The 22489-nt window shown below is 33.5% G+C and overlaps 1 protein-coding gene across 1 annotated transcript in view; it reads left to right on the forward strand.

Moving 5' to 3' along the window:
* Copg2 (COPI coat complex subunit gamma 2) overlaps positions 1-22489 on the forward strand; it is a 135488-nt gene that overhangs the window by 49790 nt on the left and 63209 nt on the right. The window contains exons 10-12 of the mRNA XM_027950112.2: positions 16252-16385; positions 17256-17323; positions 18357-18545. Of these exons, the coding sequence (XP_027805913.1) occupies positions 16252-16385; positions 17256-17323; positions 18357-18545 (391 nt within the window). The remainder of the gene's footprint in view (positions 1-16251; positions 16386-17255; positions 17324-18356; positions 18546-22489) is intronic.

The raw sequence follows: 22489 nt of genomic DNA on the forward strand, positions 1-22489 counted from the left end.
TGCAATGTTATTTAAATTTTTTTAATTGAGAAAAATAATGTACATATAGAAAAATATATAAAGCTCACAGGTTTTTGTGCATTATATGTATAAAATTGCTACGAAAATTTCATTTAATGATCACACACATTGTGATCATTAGCTGTCTGGTTACGGCACATTTCTAGGATCCCTGAAATGCTTTATATATCCTACTTCATCACAAGTATTTACCTCCAGAAGAAACCATTTCCTTGACTTTTAAGGTAGTTGTTTCTTTGCTTTAGCTTTTTACACCCTATGTATATGTCCCTAAACAGTACAGTTGTGTCTTGTTTTGAACAATCAGTAGAATCATACTGTATTTTGTGTCATTTTTTTTATATTTAGTATTTTATTATAAGAGTCACTCTTGGTTTTGCTGACAGCTCGTTTATTTAGATTTCCTTGATAATTTTCCAGTTTATTTATTCATCTTCGATTAATGGACATTTAGGTTGTTCTCTGTTTGGGGCCATTATGATTAAAAATGCTACAAATGGCATCACTGTGCTAGTACCACACTAATCCTGTCTTAGTCCATTTTTTTTTTTTTTGCTATAAAAAATACATATGGTTTCTGACATATGATATTTTGATTTAGGATTTTTCAATTTTATGGTGGTGTAAAAGCAGTATGCATGCAGTATAAGTTATACTTTGAATTTTGAATTTTGATCTTTTCCTAGTTAACAAGGAAACATAATAAATTACAAATATATATGGGTATATATGCACAAAGAAATACAGTATAGCAATATTAATAAAGCAGGTTTATCAGGACATAACCCCATCATAAGTAAAGGAACATCTATCTCAATCTGAGACCCAGAAATTTATAAACAATAGTCATTTATTTGGCTCAGTTATGAAGGCTAAGACTAGTTAAGAGCATACTCCAAGCATCTACTCAGCATTTGGTGAGGAACTTCTCATAATATGGTGGAGAGCATCACATGGTGATACAGATCAAATATGCTGCTTCAGGGGCTGGGGATGTGACTCAAGTGGTAGTGCGCTCGCCTAGCATGCGTGAGGCACTGGGTTCGATTCTCAGCACCACATAAAAATAAAATAAAGATATTGTGTCCACCTAAAACTCAAAAATAAATATTTTTTAAAAATATGCTGCTTCAGATATCTGGTTCCTCTTCATATAAACTCACTACTGCCTTTATGGGGCCCCATTCTCATGACCTCATGTAATCCTAATTACCTCCAAAAAGGATCCACTCCACATACCATTAACATGTGAATTTGGGGATTAAATTTCTAATACTTGAACATTTAGGGGACACCTTCAGACCCTAGAAATTACCATAGCTTGTCTCTGTATATAAGTATGCCTTTCTCTAGGTATGGGAGTGCTAGATCATTGGATATGCATCGCTTCACTTTACATAGGTAATGCCAGACTTTGTTTTTCTTTTTCTTTCTTTTTTTTTTTTTTTTTAGAGAGAGAGAGAGAAATTTTTTTTTTAGAGAGAGAGAGAGAAATTTTTTTTAATATTTACTTTTTCGTTTTTTTGGCGCACACAACATCTTTGTTTGTATGTGGTGCTGAGGATCAAACCTGGGCCGCACGCATGCTAGGCGAGCGCGCTACCTCTTGAGCCACATCCCCAGCCCAACCAGACTTTGTTTTTCCAAAGTGATTGTATCAGTTTACATTCTAGCTAGCATTATGAAATTTCCTGAGGCCAAGACTTGATGTTTGTAAAATTTAAAGTTTTTTCTAATTTAAAAGGTATCTTGAATGTTTTTTATTGAGATATAACTCAGAATCCATAAAACTCACCTCTTTAAAGCATACAGTTCAGTGATTTTGTATATTTACAAAGTTATGTTTCCATCCCTACTAATTCCAGAATGTTTTCATTATTCCAGAAAGAAACCCCAACCATTAACAGTCAGTCTTCATTCTGACCTTTCCTGTTTTTTAATCTGCATGGATTTGCCTATTCTGGACTTTTCTTATGAATGGAGTCTATATAGTACATGACCTTTTTTTTTTTTTTTCCTGTATTCCTTCATTTAATGTAATGTTTTCAGGGTACATCTTTGTTGTGGAAGTATCAGTATTTCATTTTTTACAGCTGAATACTATTACATTTTGTAGATATATCACATTTTGTTTATCCATTCAAGCATTCAGTGACATTTGGATTCTATCCACTTTTTAACTATTATGAACAACGCTGCTGTTGAACAATGTGTATAACTTTTTATGTGAACTTCGGTTTCAGTTCTTATGGGTACTGATATTGTTTGTATGTGAGGTGTCCCTTAAGCTCACATGTGAGATAGTGCAAGAAGGTTCAGAGGAGAAATGATTAAGAGTCTTAACCCAATCAGTGAATTAATCTCCCGTTAGGGATTAACTGAGTGGTAACTGAAGTGGTAGGGTGTGGCTGGAGGTGGTAGGAATTGGGGCCATGGCTTTGGGGTATATAGTTTGTATCTGGAGAGTGGAGACCCCTCTCTGCTTCGAGATCATCATGTGAGCAGCTTCCCTTTGCCCCACTCTTTTGCCATGATGTTCAGCCTCACCTCAAGCCTGGAGAAATGGAGCCAGCCTTCTGTGAACTAAGATCTCCGAAACCGTGAGCTCTCAAATAATCTTTTCCTCCTCTAAAGTTGTTTTGGTAGGGTCTTTAAGTCATAGCAGTGAAAAAGCTGACTAAAACAGGTACATACCTAGAAGTAGAATTGCTGGATCCCAATGTAACTCTGTTTAACTTTCCGAAGAACTCATCATTATTTTTTTTATTATACCCACCCACATAGGCTTGAATAGGTTGTGTGAATCAAATTGTGGTTTCAATTAGCATTTCCCTAAAGGTTGATGATGTTGAACATCTTTTCATGAGCTTATTGGTCATTTTTATACCTTTGGAGAAATTTTTTAAAAATCTTTGCCCATTAAAAATTTAGGGTTTTTGGTCTTAGTATTATTGAATCATAACAGCTCTTTATATATTTTGGATGTAATACTTTTATTAGATATAGAGTTTGAAAATATTTTCTCCCATTGCTTGGGCTGTCTTTTCACTTTCTTGATAGTATTGTTTAATGTTAGGAAATTTTAACTTTTCATCAAGTCTTAATTTATCTTTTTTTCTTTGTTTGTGCTTGCAGTATTATACCTAAGAAACCATTGCCTATCCAAAGTCACAAAGATTTGTTTTCTTCTAAGAATTTTATAAATCCATTCTGAGATGATTTTCTTTTTTTAATGTGGAGTAAGGTGGGGGTTCAACTTCACTTTTTTTTTTGCAGGTATTTATTCTAGTTGTCTTAGCACCTTTTGTGAAAGACTGTTTTCTATTGAATTATTTGGCATTCTTATCTAATCATTGTGGTTTGGATTTATAATTCCCTAATGGTAATGATTTTGACAACCTCTTTCTGTGTTTATTATTCATTTGAATATTCTTTCTATTGAAATACCTGTTTGAGTTTTGCCTCGTTTATTATTTGGTTGTTTGCTTTGATATCCAGGAGTTCTTTATGTATTCTAGATGTGAATCCTTTGTTGGATGTATGTATTATAGATAGATTTCCCTATATTTTAGCTTGTCCTGTTTTCTGGTGTCTTTTGATAAATAGAACTTCATAAATTTATGAAAATCAGATTAAGCAATCTTTTACTACAGGGATTATATTTTTGTTGCCTTGCTCAAGAAATCCTTTCTTAGCCCAAGTTCACAATATATCCTTTGTATTTATTTTATTTAGGAATTAGTGGTTTTGATTTTCATGTGTTAAGTCTATAGTCTACCTGGAATTGTTTTTTGGATATGATATAAAATAGCAGTTTAATTTCATTTATCCCCATATGAATGTCCAGTGTTCTCTGGGCCACTTGTTGAAATATTTGTCTATACCCACTGACGTACAGTATCAGCTTTGTTATAAATCAGGTATCTTTATATGCATTGTTCTGTTTCAAGGCTCATGTTTTCAACTGCTATTTCTGTTCCTGAACCAACAATATACTACTGCCTTATTACAATAGTGAAGATATATGCTAGAGAAAATCTCCTCACTTACTCTTCTGTAAAAGTATTTTCCAGCTCTTGTTTTGCATCCTTATTTCTGTGTAAGTCTGTATAATTTTATCAGGCATTGTTTAAAACTTCCATTCAGGGAGTTTGTTCCTTCTTGGGAAACTCCCACCAAAGCCATTAATAACAACCAAGGAGTTCTAACATGGGCATATTAACTTCTGGACTTTTCCTTCATTGGTACTTTAGGGCTATTTCCCACAGCAGTTAGTTACCAGGCATCCCAGTGAGTTATTATGCTGCCAAAATGATTCTTTTTTCATTCTCATTTTTTTTTTTTCTTTTCTTCAGTACTGAGGATTAGTCCTCGGGATGTTCTACTACAGGGTACATCCCCAGCCTTTTTTTTGGAATGAGGTCTCACCAAATTGACAAGGCTGGCTTTGAACTCAGAATTCTTTTGCCTTTGTCTCCTCAGTAGCAGGGATTATAGGCATGTGCTATCGCTCCCAACCAAAATGAATCTTTCACCTCCGATTCTTTAATTCACTTTCAGAAAATGACAGTAGAAACCCAACCTGATTCCCAGTTTTCTGTGACAGTTTCTGTGCAACTAAACACAATTGGCCAAGCAGAATTCATATAGAGCCTATTGGACTATCATTGCATTGGATGGAAACTCGTAAGAGAATGGAGTAATGCCAGATGCTCTGGTTCCTCTGTTGCCTGTTCATTCTAGGTCACTTTACAGAAGCCTAGCAGAGCAGTTTTCACGCCCTGACAGGAATTAAGACTCTTGGGTTTTGAGACTTTTAAACTGCATTAACTATAGAAGTTTCAGTTATTGTGATCAGAGGTGAGATGCAAAAGCAACAAAATGTGGCAGAACTTTGGCTTCAGTTCTGTTTTAACAGCCTAATATAAATCTTGAGGCACAGTAGCCCCTCCTGGCATACTCAGGGGCTAGAATTTTTTAATTTGTGCATTATAATTGTACAGAGCGGTATTTGTCATATATTTGTACATGCATATAACATAGTTTGGTCAATTTCATTCCCCAGTACTTACCTTTTCCATCCAATCCTCCTTCTCCTGGTCCCCTTTCTCTAGTTTATTGGTCTCCCTTCTGTTTTCATAAGCTCTTCTCCTTTTTCTCTCAAGCTTCCACATATAAAGGAAAACATACAACCCTGACTGAACTTTATGAGTCTGGCTTATTTCTCGTAACATAATGCTGTCACGCTCCATCCATTTCCTGCAAATGACATAATTTTATTCTTCTTTATGGCTGAATAAAGCTCCATTGTGTATACATATCACATTTTCTTTATCCATTCATCTGTTGATGAATACTGAGGCTGGGTTCATAGCTTACCTGTTGTGAATTGTGCAGCTGTAAACATGGGTACGCATGTATTGTTATATTGTGCTAATTCTTTTGGATAAATACCAAGGAGTGGTATAGCTCTGTCATATGGTAGTTTCAGTCTGGTCTTTTGAGGAATCTTCTGATGGTTGTTAATAGGAAGCAAACTCCTTTAATGATGTAAGGGGCAGCAGATCACTTGGATAAAATGACTCTGTCACATGTTAAACTCACTTGTTAATACTCATAAGTCCTTTGTCAGTTATTTTGGATTTTCTATGTATGGTCATCCATTGCTTAACGATGGGCCTACATTTGGAGAAGTGTGTAGTTGGGTAACTCTTGTTGCATGAACAGTGTACTTACCTAAACTTAGATGTCTATGACACCACTAGATATAGTCTCATGGATCTATATATGCATTGTATATGCAGTCCATCATATACGTGGTCTATTGCTCATGAACAACTAAAATGTTGTTTTGGCACACAAATATGTTTTTATAAATGGTATTTAAAAAGTGACATTTTGGTTTTTCTCCCATAATTTTCTCCCCCTTTCTCTCTCTTCCCTTTTTAAAAATTTTTATTTATTTTTCAGTTTTTGGTACTGAGAATTGGACCCAGGGGTTCTTTACCCACTGAGGTATATCTCCAGTCCTTTTTTTAATTTTTAATTTTGAGACAGGGTCTTGCTAAGTTGCCGAGGCTGTTGAACTTTCCATCCTCAGTCTCAGCCTCCAGAGTTGCTGGCATGTGCTATTGAGCCTGCTTTCCCCCCATCTCTCACTGAATTGGCTAGAACCTACAGTATAAAATAATACTGGCATCTACATTTCATTTCTACTCTCAAAAATAATAATTTCAGTGTTTTAGCACTTAAATATAATGTTGCTGTATGTGTGTATTTTATTAAAATATTCTCCATCAAAGTAAGGAAGTACTTATTTTTCCTAGTTTGTGGAATTTTTATGACTAATAGAATTTTAATTTTGTCAAAATGTTTTTCCTGAAATTATGAAGATCAAATGATTTTTCTGTTTAATCTGTTAATGTAGTTTAACCTTAATCTGTTCATATAATTTTCTAATCTGTTGGTACTCTGAGTAATTTAAATCTCTGTATTCATAAGAATACATTGTAGGTGGAGTAAAAGCCTAAATAAACTACCCCAAAATTTTACCAATTAAAGTTAAACATAAGAAAAATACTTTGCCACCTTTTGGTAGTCAAAAATATTGAAAAATGTAGATAAGATTTACCACAACAAAAAGTTAAATTCTTTTATGATGAAAAAGATCTCATAGAGTTAGACAAAATGGACTGGAAGCAAATATTTGCTACACATGTATCTGCTATTCATGGAAGAAATTATCCAAGTATATAAAGAATTCCTACATATCACGAGAAAAGATAACCAAATAAGAAAATTGTACAAAGATTATTAACAGGCACCTTTAGATGAGGAAACACATTTGCAATAAATTTATTTAAAAAGTACCACCTTACTATCAGAGAAATGCAAATTAAAACAAGATTTGTTTTTTTACCCATCAAATTGGCAAAATGTAAAATGTTTTTTAGAATCAAATATTGGCTAAAATGTGGATATTCACATACTACCTTGCTGAGAGAATAAATTGGTACAAGTACTTTGTAAAGTAATTTGGCTGTGTCTTTTAAAGAGTACATATATTGCCTGTGATCCAGCAGTTTTTCTTTAAGAATCCACTACAGTGGAACACTTATACACATACATAAGTAGACAAATATAAAAAATCGTTTCTGATATTATTTATAATGTAAGAATATCAAGAGACTCTTTAATATCTATTCAATAAAATATTGAATAAAAAGTCTAGATATAGGATATTAATAAACATTTAATGAGAAATCAGTTACATTTGTAATTGAATTTATAACCATATATATTGTTTTATCTTTTTAAAATATTGAAAAAAACAGGATAAAGTAAATGTGCAGCTGAACACCCATTTCTATAAAGGAAAGAAACACTAAATATTGTTTCTGTGTGTGTGTGTGTGTGTGTGTGTAAAATTTTTTTCTTAAAGAACTAGGAAGATAAATTACAAACTCTCATTACAGTGGTTATTGTTAGGGACCAGGTACATAGGGACCATCACTAGGGATGATTGTCATGGAGAACTGTCTCCGATTTTTTTAAAAGGTAAATTTAAATTTAAAAATTTAAAGGTAAATACTGTTTGTTAATTAAACTTTTTATTTTTTATTTAAAAACAAGTGTTATAGGGCTGGGGTTGTGGCTCAGTGGTAGAGCGTGCGCCTAGCACATGTGAGGCCCTGGGTTCGATCCTCAGCACCTTATAAAAATAAATAAATAAAACAAAGGTGTTGTGTCCATGTACAACTAAAAAAAATTAAAAATAAAAACAAGAATTATATGTTTTTTTCATGGAATGATAAAAAATGATTTTTATAATTACAATATCTAACTGGATATTGGAAAGCATTTTAGGCCTATTGGGAGTAAGATAGTAAGGCAGTAAGGCCTTGTGATAGTTTCTTTTTTCTTCCTTCCTCCGTCCCTCCCCCCCATCCCTCCCTCCCCCCCTCTCTCCCTCCCTCCCTCCCTTTCTTGTTTGTTTGGTATTAGGGATTGAACCTGGGGCACTCAACCACTGAACCATATCCCTAGCCCTTTATTTTATTTTTTAAAATACATATTTTTAGTTGTAGATGGACACAATGCTTTTATTTATTTGCTTGTTTGTTTATTTTTATGTGGTGCTGAGGATTGAACCCAGTGCCTCATACATGTGAGGCAAGCACTCTGCCACTGAGCCACAATCCCAGCACTCTCCAGCCCTTTTTTTTTTTTTTATTTTGAGAAGGGGTCTTGCTAAATTGCTTAGGGTATTGCTAAGTTGCAGCAACTGGTCTTGAACTTTCAATCCTCCTGTCTTAGCCTCCCAGGCTGCTGGGATTACAGGCATGTACCACCATGCCTGTCTTCTGATAGTTTCTTAAGTAACGTTTTTAAATATAGTATAATTTATAATAGGGTAATTTGAAAATGTTGGACTTACAGTTAGTTTATAAACTGCTATTAAAATGTAACCACTAAGCTGCCTTTTGTCTCTATAAATTTGCCTATCTAGACATGTCTAAATAGATTAATAGAATCTAGATAAATAGAATCATACATACCCATCTTTCACATTAACTTTGTGCTTCTTTCACTTAGCATGATGTTTTTGAGGTTTACTGTTGTAGCCTGCATCATTACTGTATTTCTTTTTATGACTAAATAATATTCTGTGGTATGGGTAAACCAAATTTTGTTTATTTGTTCATCAGTTGATGGACATTTTGATTGTTTCCTTTTTTGTCAATTAAATATAATGTTGCTAGGAAAAGTCACTTACAAATTTTTGTGTGGACATAGATTTTTTTTTCCATTCTCTTGGAAGAGTCCTATAAATGGAATAGTTGGTTTATATGCTATGTTTAACTTTTTATTTATTTATTTATTTATGACAGCAGAATGCATTACAATTTTTACTACATATATAGAGCATGATTTTTTAGTTGTAGATGGACACAATATCTTTATTTATTTATTTATTTGATTCAAATAGGGTATGAATGCTCATTTTTCCACGTGTACAGATTGCAGGATCACATTGGCTATACATCCATGTGTATACATATAGCAATCCTAGTGTCAGTTGTATTCTGCTGCCCTCCCTATCCCCCCTCCCCTCTCCTCCCCTCCCATCACTATTCTCTACCCATTCTACTGTGACACTTATCTCTCTCTCTTTTTCTTCCCTTCCCCCTCACACCATCATATATGTATTTTGTGAACCCATGAGGATCTCCTTCTGACTTCCGTGCAATTCCTCTTCTTCCTCCCTTTCCCTCCCTCCTCTTTTCCTTGTTTCGTGGTAATCTTCTTCTCATGCTCTTCCTTCCTACTCTGTTTTGAGTCACCTCCCTTATATCAGAGAAGACATTTGGCATTTGTTTTTTAGGAATTGGCTAACTTCGCTTAGCATAATTTGCTCTAGTGCCATCCATTTCCCTGCAAATGCCATGATTTTGTTATTTTTTAATGCTGAGTAATATTCCATTGTGTATAAATGCCATATTTATTTATTTTTATGTGATAGTGCTGAGGATAGAACACAGTGCCTCACACATGTGAGGCAGGCGCTTTACCACTGAGCTACAGCCCCAGCCTGTGTTTAACTTTTAAAGAAACTGATATACTATTTTCCACAGTAGCCCTAGCATTTTACATTCCACTTTGTTTGTAATTTATCTTCCTAGTTCTTTAAGAAAAAAATTCCACTTTTCCACATCTTCATAGGTGATATTGCCTGATGTTGTTTTAGCCGTTTAAGTGGTTGTATAATGGTCTCTCTCTCTCTCTCTCTCTCTCTCTCTCTCTCTCTCTCTCGATGATGCTGGAAATCAAATAGCCCAGTAATGCTCTACCACTAAGCTATGTCCCCATCCCTTTTGATTTTTGTATTTGAACGCTATCTCCAGATAAGTTTCACTGAGTTGCCAAAGCTGTCCTTGAGCATGAAGTTCTCCTGCCTCAGCCTCTCATGTCCTTGGAATTTCAGGCATGTGCCATTGTCCTGCCCTTGTAGTGGTGTCTCATTCTGGTTATTATTTTGATTTCCCTAGGACTAGTAATTATTTTCTTATCAAGTGCTTATTAGCTGGTCTTTATTTGTTTTTGAGTGAAGGCCGTTCAGATCTTTTACCCATTTTTTAATGTTTGAATTAAAAGACTTCTTTAGATAGTCTGGATATAAATCCTTTGTCAAATACACGATCATCTGAATAACTTGGATAACAAAGCCTAACAAATTTTGTAAGAAAACCACGGACTAATTTCTCACCCTATTTTTACACAAAATACAGCAAATATTTTTCTCATAGTCTGTTGCATGTCTTTCATTTCCTTGTGCTTCTTGTTAAAGTATAAATGTTTTAAGTTTTGATGAAGTTTATTTTATCAACTTTTCTTTGAAGGACTGTGCTTTAGATCTTATATCTAAGAACTCTGCCCAACTGAAGGTTGCAAAGACTTTCCAAGCATTTCATTCTAGAAGTTAAGTAGTTTCAGCTTTTGCATTTAGGACTGTAGTCCATTTTAGTTAATTTTTGTGTATGATAATTTAATGGTCTAAGTTCATTTTTAAAAGATATAGATATCCAATTTTTCGAGCGCCACTTGGTGAAAACTTTTGAATTGTCTAGGCACCTTTTTTGAAAATTAGCGGACCATAAATGTATTAAAACTCCCAGTTCCCGGGCTGGGGCTATAGCTTAGTGGTAGAGCACCTGCCTCACATGTGTGACGCACTGGGTTCAAATAAAAATAAATAAATAAAAGATATTGTGTCCATCTACAACTAAAAACAATTTAAAAAAAAAAACAACTCCCAGTTCTGTTCAGTTGATCTAAATATCTATTCTCATGCCAATACTACTCTATGATGATTTATTTAAGTAAGATTATATAGTTTTTATGTAAAATTATATAGTATTTATATATTACTATATAATTTATAAAAATTTTGAAGCTGGGAAATAAAAGTTTTTCAAAATCATTTTGAATACTCTAGGTTCTTTGCATATTCATGTAAATTTTAGGAATAGCTTTGAATTTCTACAAGAAAAAGCCTACTTGCATTTTGATAAGAATTGCACTGAAAAAAACAGCAGATGTATTTTAAATAAATGAATGTGAGAGAGTGGCCATCTTGATTGTAAAGTTTCTAGTCTATGATTAGTTCTTCATTTCAAATTCTCAGAAGGATTTTGCATTGTGCAGCATGTCTTATGGGTTTTTTAAATATTTATTTTTTAGTTGTAATTGGACCCATATCTTTATTTTATTTATTTTTATGTGGTGCTGAGGATCAAAACCAGGGCCTTGCACATGCTAGGCGAGCGCTATACCGCTGAGCCACAATCCCAGCCCCATCTTATGGGTTTTACAAAATTTTTATTATTTATTGATGGACTTTTATTTACTTTTTGTTTATATATGGTGCTGAGAATTGAACCCAGTGCCTCACACATGCTAGACAAGTGCTCTGCCACTGAGCCACAACCACAACCCTACAGTTGATTTTTATTTGTTGATCTTGTGTACTGTAACTTTGCTATGATCCTTTATTAGTTCTGGGTATGTGTGCATATGTTTGTTTGTATTCCTGGGGATTTTCTGTGCACAGGATCATGCCATCTGTGAACAAAGACAGTTTTACTTCTTTTTTTTTTTTTCCCCAAACTAGATGTCTTTAATTTCTTTATGAGTTGCATTGCACTGGCTCAGGCCTTTAACACAGTGCTAAGTAGAAGTGATGAAAGCAGACACTCTTTTCTGGTCCCCAATCTTAGGAATGCATTAAGCATGATGTAAGTGTGGATTTTCTGAAGATGTGCTTTATTCAGTTGAGGATATACCTTTTATTTCTAGTTTATGGGCATTTAAAAAAAATAATGAATGGGTGTTAGAATTTGTTAGTTGCTGTTTCTGTATATATGAAGATGATTATATTTTTTCATCCTTTAAATTACTGTACTATATTACATTGTTTTTCTAGCGTTAAACCAACTTTGTATTCCTCTGATTAATACACTTACCTATGGTGTATAATTTTTATGTATGTTACTGGATTCCATTTGCTGATATTTTGTTAAAAATGTTTTTGTCTGTTGAAAGGAATATTGTTCTGTAATTGTTTTTCTTGTGAATTTTTGTCATACTGACATCATATAGTTAGTTGAGTTGTATGTATTCCCTTCTCATTTCTGTTTTGAAGGAGTCTGTGAAGGGTTGGTATTATTATTTAAATATTTGATAGAACTAACCAGTGAAGCCATCTATATCTGTATTTTTCTTTGAGAGGTGGGTTTTGTGTGTGTGTTGTACTGGAGATTGAATCCAGGGGCATTCTACCACTGAGCTATACTTCCAGCCCACCCTTTTTTCTTTCTTTAAAAAACAAACAAACAAACAAAACAAAAACGTGTAAGTTGCCTGAGCTGGTCTTAAACTTGTAATTCTCATGCTTTAGCCTCCCAAGTCACTGGAGTTAGAGGGGTATGCCATGCCAACTTGCCTGACTAAGGGGTGATTGGGGGAGGGGTATGGTACTAGGGTTTAAATCCAGGGGTGCTTAACAATATCCCCAGCCCTTGTTTTGTTTTGTTTTTCTTTTAATTTAGAGACAGGGTCTCACTAAGTTGCTTAGGGCCTTGCTAAGTTGCTGAGACTGGCTTTGAACTTGTGATCCTCCTGCCTCAGCCTCCCAAGCTGTTGGGAAGGCAGATGTGCACCACCATACCAGCTAAGGGATGATTTTTTAATAATTGACTCCATAGAAGTTAATTTAGACTATTTCTTCTTGAGTCAGTTTTAGTGGTTTGGTATTTCTAGGGATTTGTCTCTTTCATCTAAGTTACTTAATTTTTTGACATATAGTTGTTTATAATATTTTTTCATGATTCTTTTAATTTCTTTTGGATCAGTAGTGATAGTCCTCTTTCATTCCTATTTGTGTCTTTTATTCTTTTTTTCTTGGTTAGTCTAGATGAAGCTGTGTTAATCTGAAAAGATAAACAAAATAGAATTTAAAAAAAAAATTGAGACAGAAAGAGGTATTTCACAATGATAAAGAGGTCAATATATCAGGAGGGTATAACACAAGGATAAACATACATACAGAACAACAGAACGTCAAAAATACATGAAATAAACCAGACAAAAAGAAGATAATAATTTAATAATAATAGTTGGAGTTGTCTATATCCATCCAGTAATTGACAGAACAACTAGACAGAAAATTTATTAAAGATTCAGATGAACTGAACAACACAACCAAATCAACCTGATCATATAAAACAGTCAGTCTGCTGGGCACAGTGGTGTATGCCTTGCCTGTAATCCCAGTGGCTCAGGGGGCTGAGGCAAAAGGAAAACTTTGCGTTTCTTTGATTTTTGTATGATTTCTGTGCTTATGTGTTGAGTCTTGTTGTATGACTTGGCATCTAATCTATCCTTGGAAAAGGGTCCATATGCACTTGAAAAGGTGGTGTGCTTTATAGTCATTGCATTGACTGTGGATTTTTTTTTTTTTTTTTTTTTTTTGTTTTGTTTGTACTTGAGATTGAACCCAGAGATGCATCACATCCCAGCTCTTCTCAAAAATATTTTTATTTAGAGACAGGGTCTCTCTGAGTTGCTTAGGGCCTTGGTAAGTCACTGAGGCTGGCTTTGAACTCTTGATTCTCCTGCCTCAGCCTCCAGAGTCACTGGAATTACAGGCAAGTTGTACTGCCACCACGCCCAGCAGATTGATTGTTTTATATGATCAAATTGATTTAGTTGTGTTGTTCAGGTCATATGTATCCTTGATAAATTTTCTGTCTGGTTTTTCTGTCAATTACTTGAGGGGGATATAAACAACTCCAGCTATTATTATTAAATAATTATCTTCCTTTTTGTTTTTAAACATATTTTTACTTATAGTTGGACATAATACCTTTATTTTATTTGTTTATTTTTATGTGGTGCTGAGGATTGAACCTAGTGCCTCGCGCGTGCTAGGCAAGAGCTCTACTGCTAAGCCACAACCCCAGTCCTGATTATCTTCTTTTTGTCAAGTTTATTTCATGTATTTTTGAGGTTGTTGTTGTTGTATGTTTATCCTTATGTTACACCTTTCTCATATATTGACCTCTTTATCATTGTGAAATGTCTCTTTTTGTCTCAATATTTTTTAAAATTCTGTTTCATCTGGTATTAATATAGCTATTTCTGATCTCTTATGGTTATTGCCTGTCATATCTTTTTCCATTTCTTACTTTCATTCTACTTGGGACTTTAAATCTAAAGTATATATATCTTACACAGGAGGAATGCTTTTTTAAATTGTCTGACAATCTCTATCTTTTGGATGTTTTAGACCATTCATAGTAATATAATTATTGGTATCATTGGATTTACCCTTGTCATTTTGGTGTTTGTTCTCTGTAAATTTCTTGTTCTTTTTATTGTTGTTCCTCGCATCCTCTTTAATTACTTTTTAAGTGTATAATTTCATTTCAGTTCCTGTCAATATTGTAACTTTTTAGCTTTAATTATTGTTTTTTAATAACTTATTATTAATTATTTTTTATGTGGTGCTGAGGATTGAACCCAGTGCCTCATGCATGCTAGGCGAGCACTCTACCACTGAGCCACAACCCCAGCCCAGTTTTAATTATTGTTGTAGGGATAATAATAGGTATTTTAATTTATCACAGTTTACTTCAGATGGATGCTAATATAATCCTAGTTAAATATGGAATCTTTGTTCCAATGTAGTTCCATTCCCTTCTCCCTCTTTCTTGTTTGCTGTTGTCACTTATGATGCTTGTATATGTTATAAATCCACAATAGTGTGTTATAATTATTGGTTTGTACAATTTTAGGTCCTTTAAAGTAGTTGAGAAATGAGAAAACTTCTGAATTTTGTGTCCTACATTCCTATTGCTCTTCATGTCACTAAAATCAGTCTTTTAGTCTAAAGCATTCTTCTTTTAGTATTTTTTGTAAAGCAGTGAATTATCTTAGTCTTTGAATCAGTGTTGGGAAGTTTTTGTTGATTCTTTGAATATTCTTTTGCTTCTTTGTCTCTCTCTTCCTAAGATTCCTATTATGCAGAGTTGGTACCCTTGTTTATATTACACAGGTCTTCAAATCTCTGTCATTTTCCTTCGTCTTTTTTTCTTTATTTCCCTCATTGGTTAACTCAGATGACCTATTATCAAGCTTGCTGGTTCTTTCATCTGCCAGCACAAGTCTGCTATTGAACCTTCCTAGTTAATGTTTTTGTTCCAGTCATTGTACTTTCTAAATCTATAATTTTAATTTCTTTCTTTAAAGAAATCATTTGGGGCTGGGTTGTGGCTTAGTGATAGAGTGCTCGCCTAGCATGTATGAGGAGGTTTGATCCTCAGCACTACATAAAAATAAATAAAATAAAGATATTGTGTCCTTCTACAACTAAAAAAAAAGAAATCACTTGTATCTTTTTGATGATAGTCTCTCTGTGGAGCAGTATCATTATTATATTTCCCATTAACTCTTAGACTGGTTTCCTTTAGTTTCTTGAATATATTTGAACTAACTGACTTAAAGTTTTACCTAGTAAGTCCAACATTTGGGCTTCCTTAGGAATAATTTCTGTGGATGGCTTTTTTTCCCCAACATATGCACCATACTTTACTGTTTCTTTGTATGGCTCAGAATTATTTTTTTTCTCAAAAAACAAACTCTGATTTTCATCCTTCGTAGTATTAATGTGGCATATAACATGAATTGATTTTCTGTTGTTAAACCACTTTGCTAAGCTTCTGGTTTTCATAGCTTTTGTGGTTCTGAGGCTACTGGTTTCCAGGGCTGCAATGAAACTGGGAAGATGAGAATAGAAATTGGAAGTAGGGTAAGTTAAAACACCAGAAAGCTTATCATTCTAATCAAGACTCAGCTGCTTTTTTCTTTCTTTTAATTAATGCTTAAAGGATTATTGCAAGTATTTGGCTGCTAGAGTTTTGAAAATGCTGGTTTAGATAAATTTTTTGGTCATTGTTCTTTGGAGAAGTGAATTTTCAGACGTCCTTCATCATTCCAAAAGTGTATCTCAGTCTGTCTGTGCTTTTAGCCACTATGCTTATTGTTTCTCTATTTGATATCTAGATAATGACACCTCTGTCTCTCTCTCTCTCTTCTAAATATGTGTGTGTGTGTGTGTGTGTGTGTGTATATATATATATATAATATATATATATTTTTTTTTATTGGCAGCCATGACAGTCCACTTTTTGATTTCATTGAGAGTTGCTTGAGAAATAAACATGAAATGGTTATTTATGAAGCTGCTTCTGCTATCATCCATCTTCCTAACTGTACTGCAAGAGAGTTGGCACCTGCTGTCTCAGGTTAGTTGTGTATTTGATAACTGTTTTTATAGTCTTAAGATTTTAAGTTTGATATCTACAGAATAGGTGTTAAGAATGATTTTTTAAAAAATATTTTTTAGTTGTAAATGGACACAGTACCTTTATTTTATTTATTTATTTTTTTGTGGTGCTGAGGATCGAACCCAGTGCCTCACAAGTGCTAGGCGAGCAGTCTACCACTGAGCCACAACCCATCCCAAGAATGATTTTTGAACCTTAACTATATATAGATATAGCCTTTTCATTTTGATAACTTATGTGTAATTTATTTGAGTTGTTCTTTATTACTTTTAAGTTTGTTTCCTCATATAAAACTTTTTTACTTAGAAGACAAATAACTTTAATGTCTTCAAGTTTTCTTTAATGTTTAGAAAGTCCATTTGCTCCCATAATATGTACGTGCGTGTATTGCTGTGGATTGATCCCAGGTCTTTGAGCATGCTAAATAAGTGCTTTGTCCCTGAGCTACAGCCCAGTCTGTAATTATCCATTTTTCTGTCATTTAAATTCAGATATTAATGAGTACAATAATTCTTAGAAGCAAACTTTATTTTATAGTAAAGTTTAATAGCTTTTCCTATTTCTGATATAATACATTTTTTCAAATATATATTTTTAGTTGGAAATGGACACAATACCTTTATTTTTATGTGGTGCTGACAATTGAACTCAGTGCCACACGTGCGCCAGGCAGTCGCTCTACCACAGCCCCAGCTCCATTTTTTTCATGTGAATTTTTCATGCTGTAATCTAATTTTCTTATTCATTTTTTGAATGATTCATTACGTATTTTCATCTAAATGTATACAATGAAATGAACAATGTAGGGATTTTGTTTGTTTGTTTTAGTTCTTCAACTTTTCTGCAGCTCACCTAAGCCAGCCTTGAGATACGCAGCTGTAAGGACCCTTAACAAGGTAGGTTTCCTTTTGCTAGCTATGGACTTACATCACTGATTGAGAAACATTAAATGTGATCATTTGGCTTTCTTTTCAAGGTTAGTATATATAATTTATGGTCTTCATTTCTACAACACCTCATTTGGATTTGTAGCCCTAGGTATGGCCATTTACACTATCATTCAGCAGAATATTATAATTCATTTCTCACTTTTATGCACTTCATGTTCAAGAACTACACTGTTGAGTATGGTAACTATTTACCACAGTGACTATTTAAATTTAAATTACTGCAACATAAGGCACACTAATATTTCTGCACAAGACTTATGATGATCCCTGTTAAGTAGGACAAATGAAGATTTAGTTTTTCATTAATTTGGGTAATGTTTTGCTGTTAAATGAATTTTAATGATAGTGCTTTGCAGAGCATTTTCACATTTTCAGAGTTGTGAGTCAGGGATTCTGTACCAATCTGAGATAAACAGAGAGGTGGAACAACATCAACAAAAGCAAGGAAATGGGAGAATGACAGACATGTTTTAGTGACCATGGGAAATGCAGTTTGGCTAGAATTTGCTTGTTTAATTACAGAATTGTTTTCTAAGTGATAATATATTAATATCTGTTGAGCATTGTTTACCATGGTGGATATTGTTCTCAGATCTAACATCTAGAAGAGTAGATAGACATAGACACATGTACTGTAAAGAAATGCAGGCCAACTATAATAAAAGACTGTGATATTGTTTTGTTATAGGGCAATAAGAGAGTATTGTGCTATACTGTAGCAATTAATCATTTAACAAATCATATACTATACCTTATTAATTAAAAATAATCCTTAAACAATTACTTTTTTTTTTAATGATGATTAGTGAACCCAGGGCTTTGCATACACTAAGCAAACACTCTACCACTGAGCTACCAGAACAATTACTTTTATCCTTTATTGTCCCCTTTAACTACTGCTTATTTTCATTAAAATTTTAAGTTTTAGCCTTTATCAATGTCAGTATGCTTACTAATTTTTTTCCTGCCCTTCCACAAGGTGGCAATGAAGCACCCCTCTGCTGTTACTGCCTGCAATCTGGATTTAGAAAACTTGATCACAGACTCAAACAGAAGCATTGCTACCCTAGCCATTACTACACTGCTCAAAACAGGAAGTGAGAGCAGTGTGGACAGGCTCATGAAGCAGATATCTTCTTTTGTATCTGAAATTTCAGATGAGTTCAAGGTAAAAGTTCAAACATGAACATGTTTTCTCCCAATCTGTGACTTATCTGTTTCTTAACAAAGTCTTTTGAGGAGTAGAAGTTTTAATTTTTTAAAAGTCCAATTTATCAATTTGTTTCTTTCACAGTCATTAAGCATACAATCTAAATAACCTTTATCAATCTCCAAGTCATAAAGATAATCTCTGCTGTTTTATTCTAAATGTTTTATGGTTTTAGCTTTTATATTTTGGTCTATGACCCAACTTGAATTAATTTTTGTATGATAATTTCAGTGTTTCTCTCTATTGATGTACAGTTATTCCAATATAATTTATCTGAAATACTTCTTCATTGGAGTGCTTTGGCATCTTTATTTGAAAAGCAAATAACCAATTAATTGTTTACTGGTAGTATATAAAAGCTTTTTTTATTAGTTTTCCATATTAATTCCATATCCTTTGACCTTGTTAAGTTCCCTTATTGGTTATAATTATTATTATATACATTCCTTGGGAACATGTACACAATCATCTCATCTCTGAATAGAGACGGTTTCACTTTATTTCCAATCAAAATATCTTTCTTTTCTTTTTTCTTGCCTTATTAAAATAGCTAGTATTTCCAGTACAGTGTTGAATAGAACTAATGAGAGTATATTAGAGATAATTTTAAAAAAACAATAAAATTTCAGTTAAGAGAAGGAAAGTAGAAAGATTTTATTGTTTTATTCTTACTTCAGCCATTTCATATAATTGACCCTAATACTCTCTGCACTAAGTATACTTCTAAAATTTTAAACAAATAAGCTTAGCCTATATATTCTAGTGGGCATTTTAAATCTTTGGAGAACCTTAGGAGGTGATGACAGTCATTTTTGCAGCATTTTATTAAATAAATTGGGATTATGAAGGAAGTAAGTTTGGTAAGGGTAATGTTTTAGAATAGGAATTGACAAACTTTTCTTTAAAGGATCATAAAATAAATATTTTAAGCTTTCCATCCATTATCTGTTGCATAGCCTTCCTTTTTTTTTTTTTTCTTTTTCTTTCTTTACAACTCTTTAAAAATTTAAAAATCATCTTAGCTGTAAAAAATGGGATGCAGACAAAATAGGAGCCATAGTTTACTGGCTTCAGTTTTAGAAAATCAAAAGGCTTGTACACCAAAAAGTACACCAAAATATCGTGTGTGAGGGTTTGGAACAATGGAAATCTCTGTATATTCCGGTATGCAACCACTTTTGAAAATAATCCAAAAACTGAAGATGATATTTTCTGAAAAAAAGAAAGAACCCATAATTCCACTTTGGAACCATGACACCATTTCAATCACATACATTAATTTTGCAAATATCATGTTGAGCAAGTTACAAAAGATTATATACAGTACGATAGTATTCATATAAATATAAAACACCGATACGTTTGGAAACTGAAGTAAAGTGAGGAAATGGTTAAGATAGTGAGGAGAGTATTTCTGGAAAGGAATCAGTGAAGTGTGATCAGAGGAGCTAGGGGGCATACAGGAATTTCAGATATTAGAAATCTTTTTAAAAAACTATATGGTGGGGCTAGGGTTGTGGCTCAAGTGGTAGAGTGCTCACCTAGCACGTGTGAGGCACTGGGTTCGATCCTCAGCACCACATGAAAATAAAATAAGGATATTTTAAATACTAAAAAAAAAAAAAAAGCTGTATGGTGCCAGGTGTGGTGCTGTACATCTGTAATCCCCGTGACTTGGAAGGCCGAGACAGGAGGATCACAAGTTCAAAGCCAGCCTCAGCAAGTTCTCAAGGTCCTAAGCAACTTGGTAAGACCCTGTCTCAAAACAAAAAATTTTTAAAAAGGGCTGGGGATTGGTTCAATTGTTAAGCATCCTTGAGTCCAATCTCCAGTACCAAAAAAAAAAAACAAAAAAACCGTATGGTAAGTACATAGGTATTTGTTTTTATAAAGGTTTGTTAATATATATTCATAATATGTAGTATGAAATATGTCATAAGAAAAAGTTTCAAAAACCCATTTCAAATTTCTGAGGCAAACTCCTCTACAATTGGCACTATCCCTTCCTGTGACACTAATTTGTCTAGTTTGTTAACCCTATAAAATAAATTTTATCAAGTTCTGAAAAATTAAGTGTTCTTATTTTCTTTGATTGTGTGGAACTTTATAATATAAAGGAATTACTAAAAATGCCAAGACCAAAATCTGCATTTTCTAATTTCAAATGCATTCTCTACCCCCAGCCATTCTGATTCTTTTGCTGATTCTTACCTAATATTTTAGTGTTTATGTCCTTTTTATAGAGGGTCTGTTTAAGACTTTGGCCTTTGGATTTTTTGTTTGTTTGCTTTTAATTGTCTGCCTTTTCTGACATCTTTGATATCAGGTAATGATTGTGTTAAGATAAAAATATTATTAAAACAATATGAAGGGCTGGGGATGTGGCTCAAGCGGTAGCATGCTCGCCTGGCATGCGTGCGACCCGGTTTCGATCCTCAGCACCACATACAAAGAAAGATGTTGTGTCTGCCGAGAACTAAAAAATAAATATTAAAAAAAAAACAACAATAAAAGTTTATCAGTTGGACATTCTGACAGGAAAAAAGTAAATCCTAAACCCTACCTCATACCATACACAGAAATTAGTTCCAGGGTACATAACATATCTAAATATACAAAGCATAAACAGTAAATGTTTTAGAAGAAAACTTAGAACATCTTCATGATTCTAGAGTGAAAAAAATATTTAAAAGTAAGACACAAAGGAAATTTTATAACCTAGACCTGGTTAAAGAATTTCCATTTTCCCCCATCAGGGCATACCGAGACTGTGGCTTTTGAAACACCTCTTTAAAAACTCTTTGTTTCTCCTGCTGGGAAGAATCACACTAGCAAAGCAAAAACAAACAATACTTTTTCTTTTTCCAAAGAAAGGAAAAAAAAATTTTCCATTTACCAAAACACACCATAAAGAATGTGAAAAAACAATCCAGAGACTAAGAAATATTTGCAATAACATATATAGTTGAACTTTAAAAGGCTCAATTTGAGAATATATAAGGAACTCTTAGAAATCATAAAGAAAAAGATAATAAAAACATTTTAAACAGTACAGCCAAGCATGGTGGCACACACATTTGTAATCCCAGCTACTTGGGAATGTGAGGTGGGAGGATTGCAAATTTAAGCCCAATCTGGGCAATTTAGTTAGACCCTATCTCAAAATCAAAAATAAAAAGGCTGTAGATGTAGCTTATTGGTAAAGTGGCCCTTGATTCAATCTCTGGTACTAGAAAAAACAAAGTGCAAAGTCTTTAACAGTCCTATATTAAATGATAGAGAGATGGCCATAAAATGAAAAAAAATTATCATCAAGAAAATGTAGCTAAGACTATAATACAGTTATAAGAGAGATGAAAATGAAAAGTCAGAAAATAACAAATGTTGATGAAGGTGAGAAAAACCAAAACTTTCATACACTGAGTGGGAATGTAAGTCACTACAGTTTGGAAAACTGGTAGTATTTACAAAAGCTGAATGAATGCATATCCCACATGACCCAGCAATTTTACTCCTAAGTATAATCTCAAGATAATTGAATACTGAAGATCCATTTTAAATGTTTGGACAAGGATTTAGGAGTTTTAGAGGCAGTCTGTTTTATTTATTTTATTTTTTAAAAAATATTTATTTATTTTTTAGTTGTAGTTGCATACAATACCTTTATTTATATGTATTGCTGAGGATCGAACCCAGGGCCTCACACATGCTAGGTGAGCGCTCTACCACTGAGCCACAACTCTAGCCCCAGGTCTGTTTTAAAAGACAGAAGTTTTGTAGTCTGTATTAATATCTATTAGCACCCTCATTACAGTTCCTTATTTTCCTGGCTATTCTTGCATGTTTACTTTCCTTATGAACTTAATAGTATTAATTTTTCTAGCTTCATAACAAATCTCATT

The sequence above is a fragment of the Marmota flaviventris genome, chromosome 1, assembly GCF_047511675.1.
Source record: "Marmota flaviventris isolate mMarFla1 chromosome 1, mMarFla1.hap1, whole genome shotgun sequence".
NCBI lineage: Eukaryota > Metazoa > Chordata > Mammalia > Rodentia > Sciuridae > Marmota > Marmota flaviventris.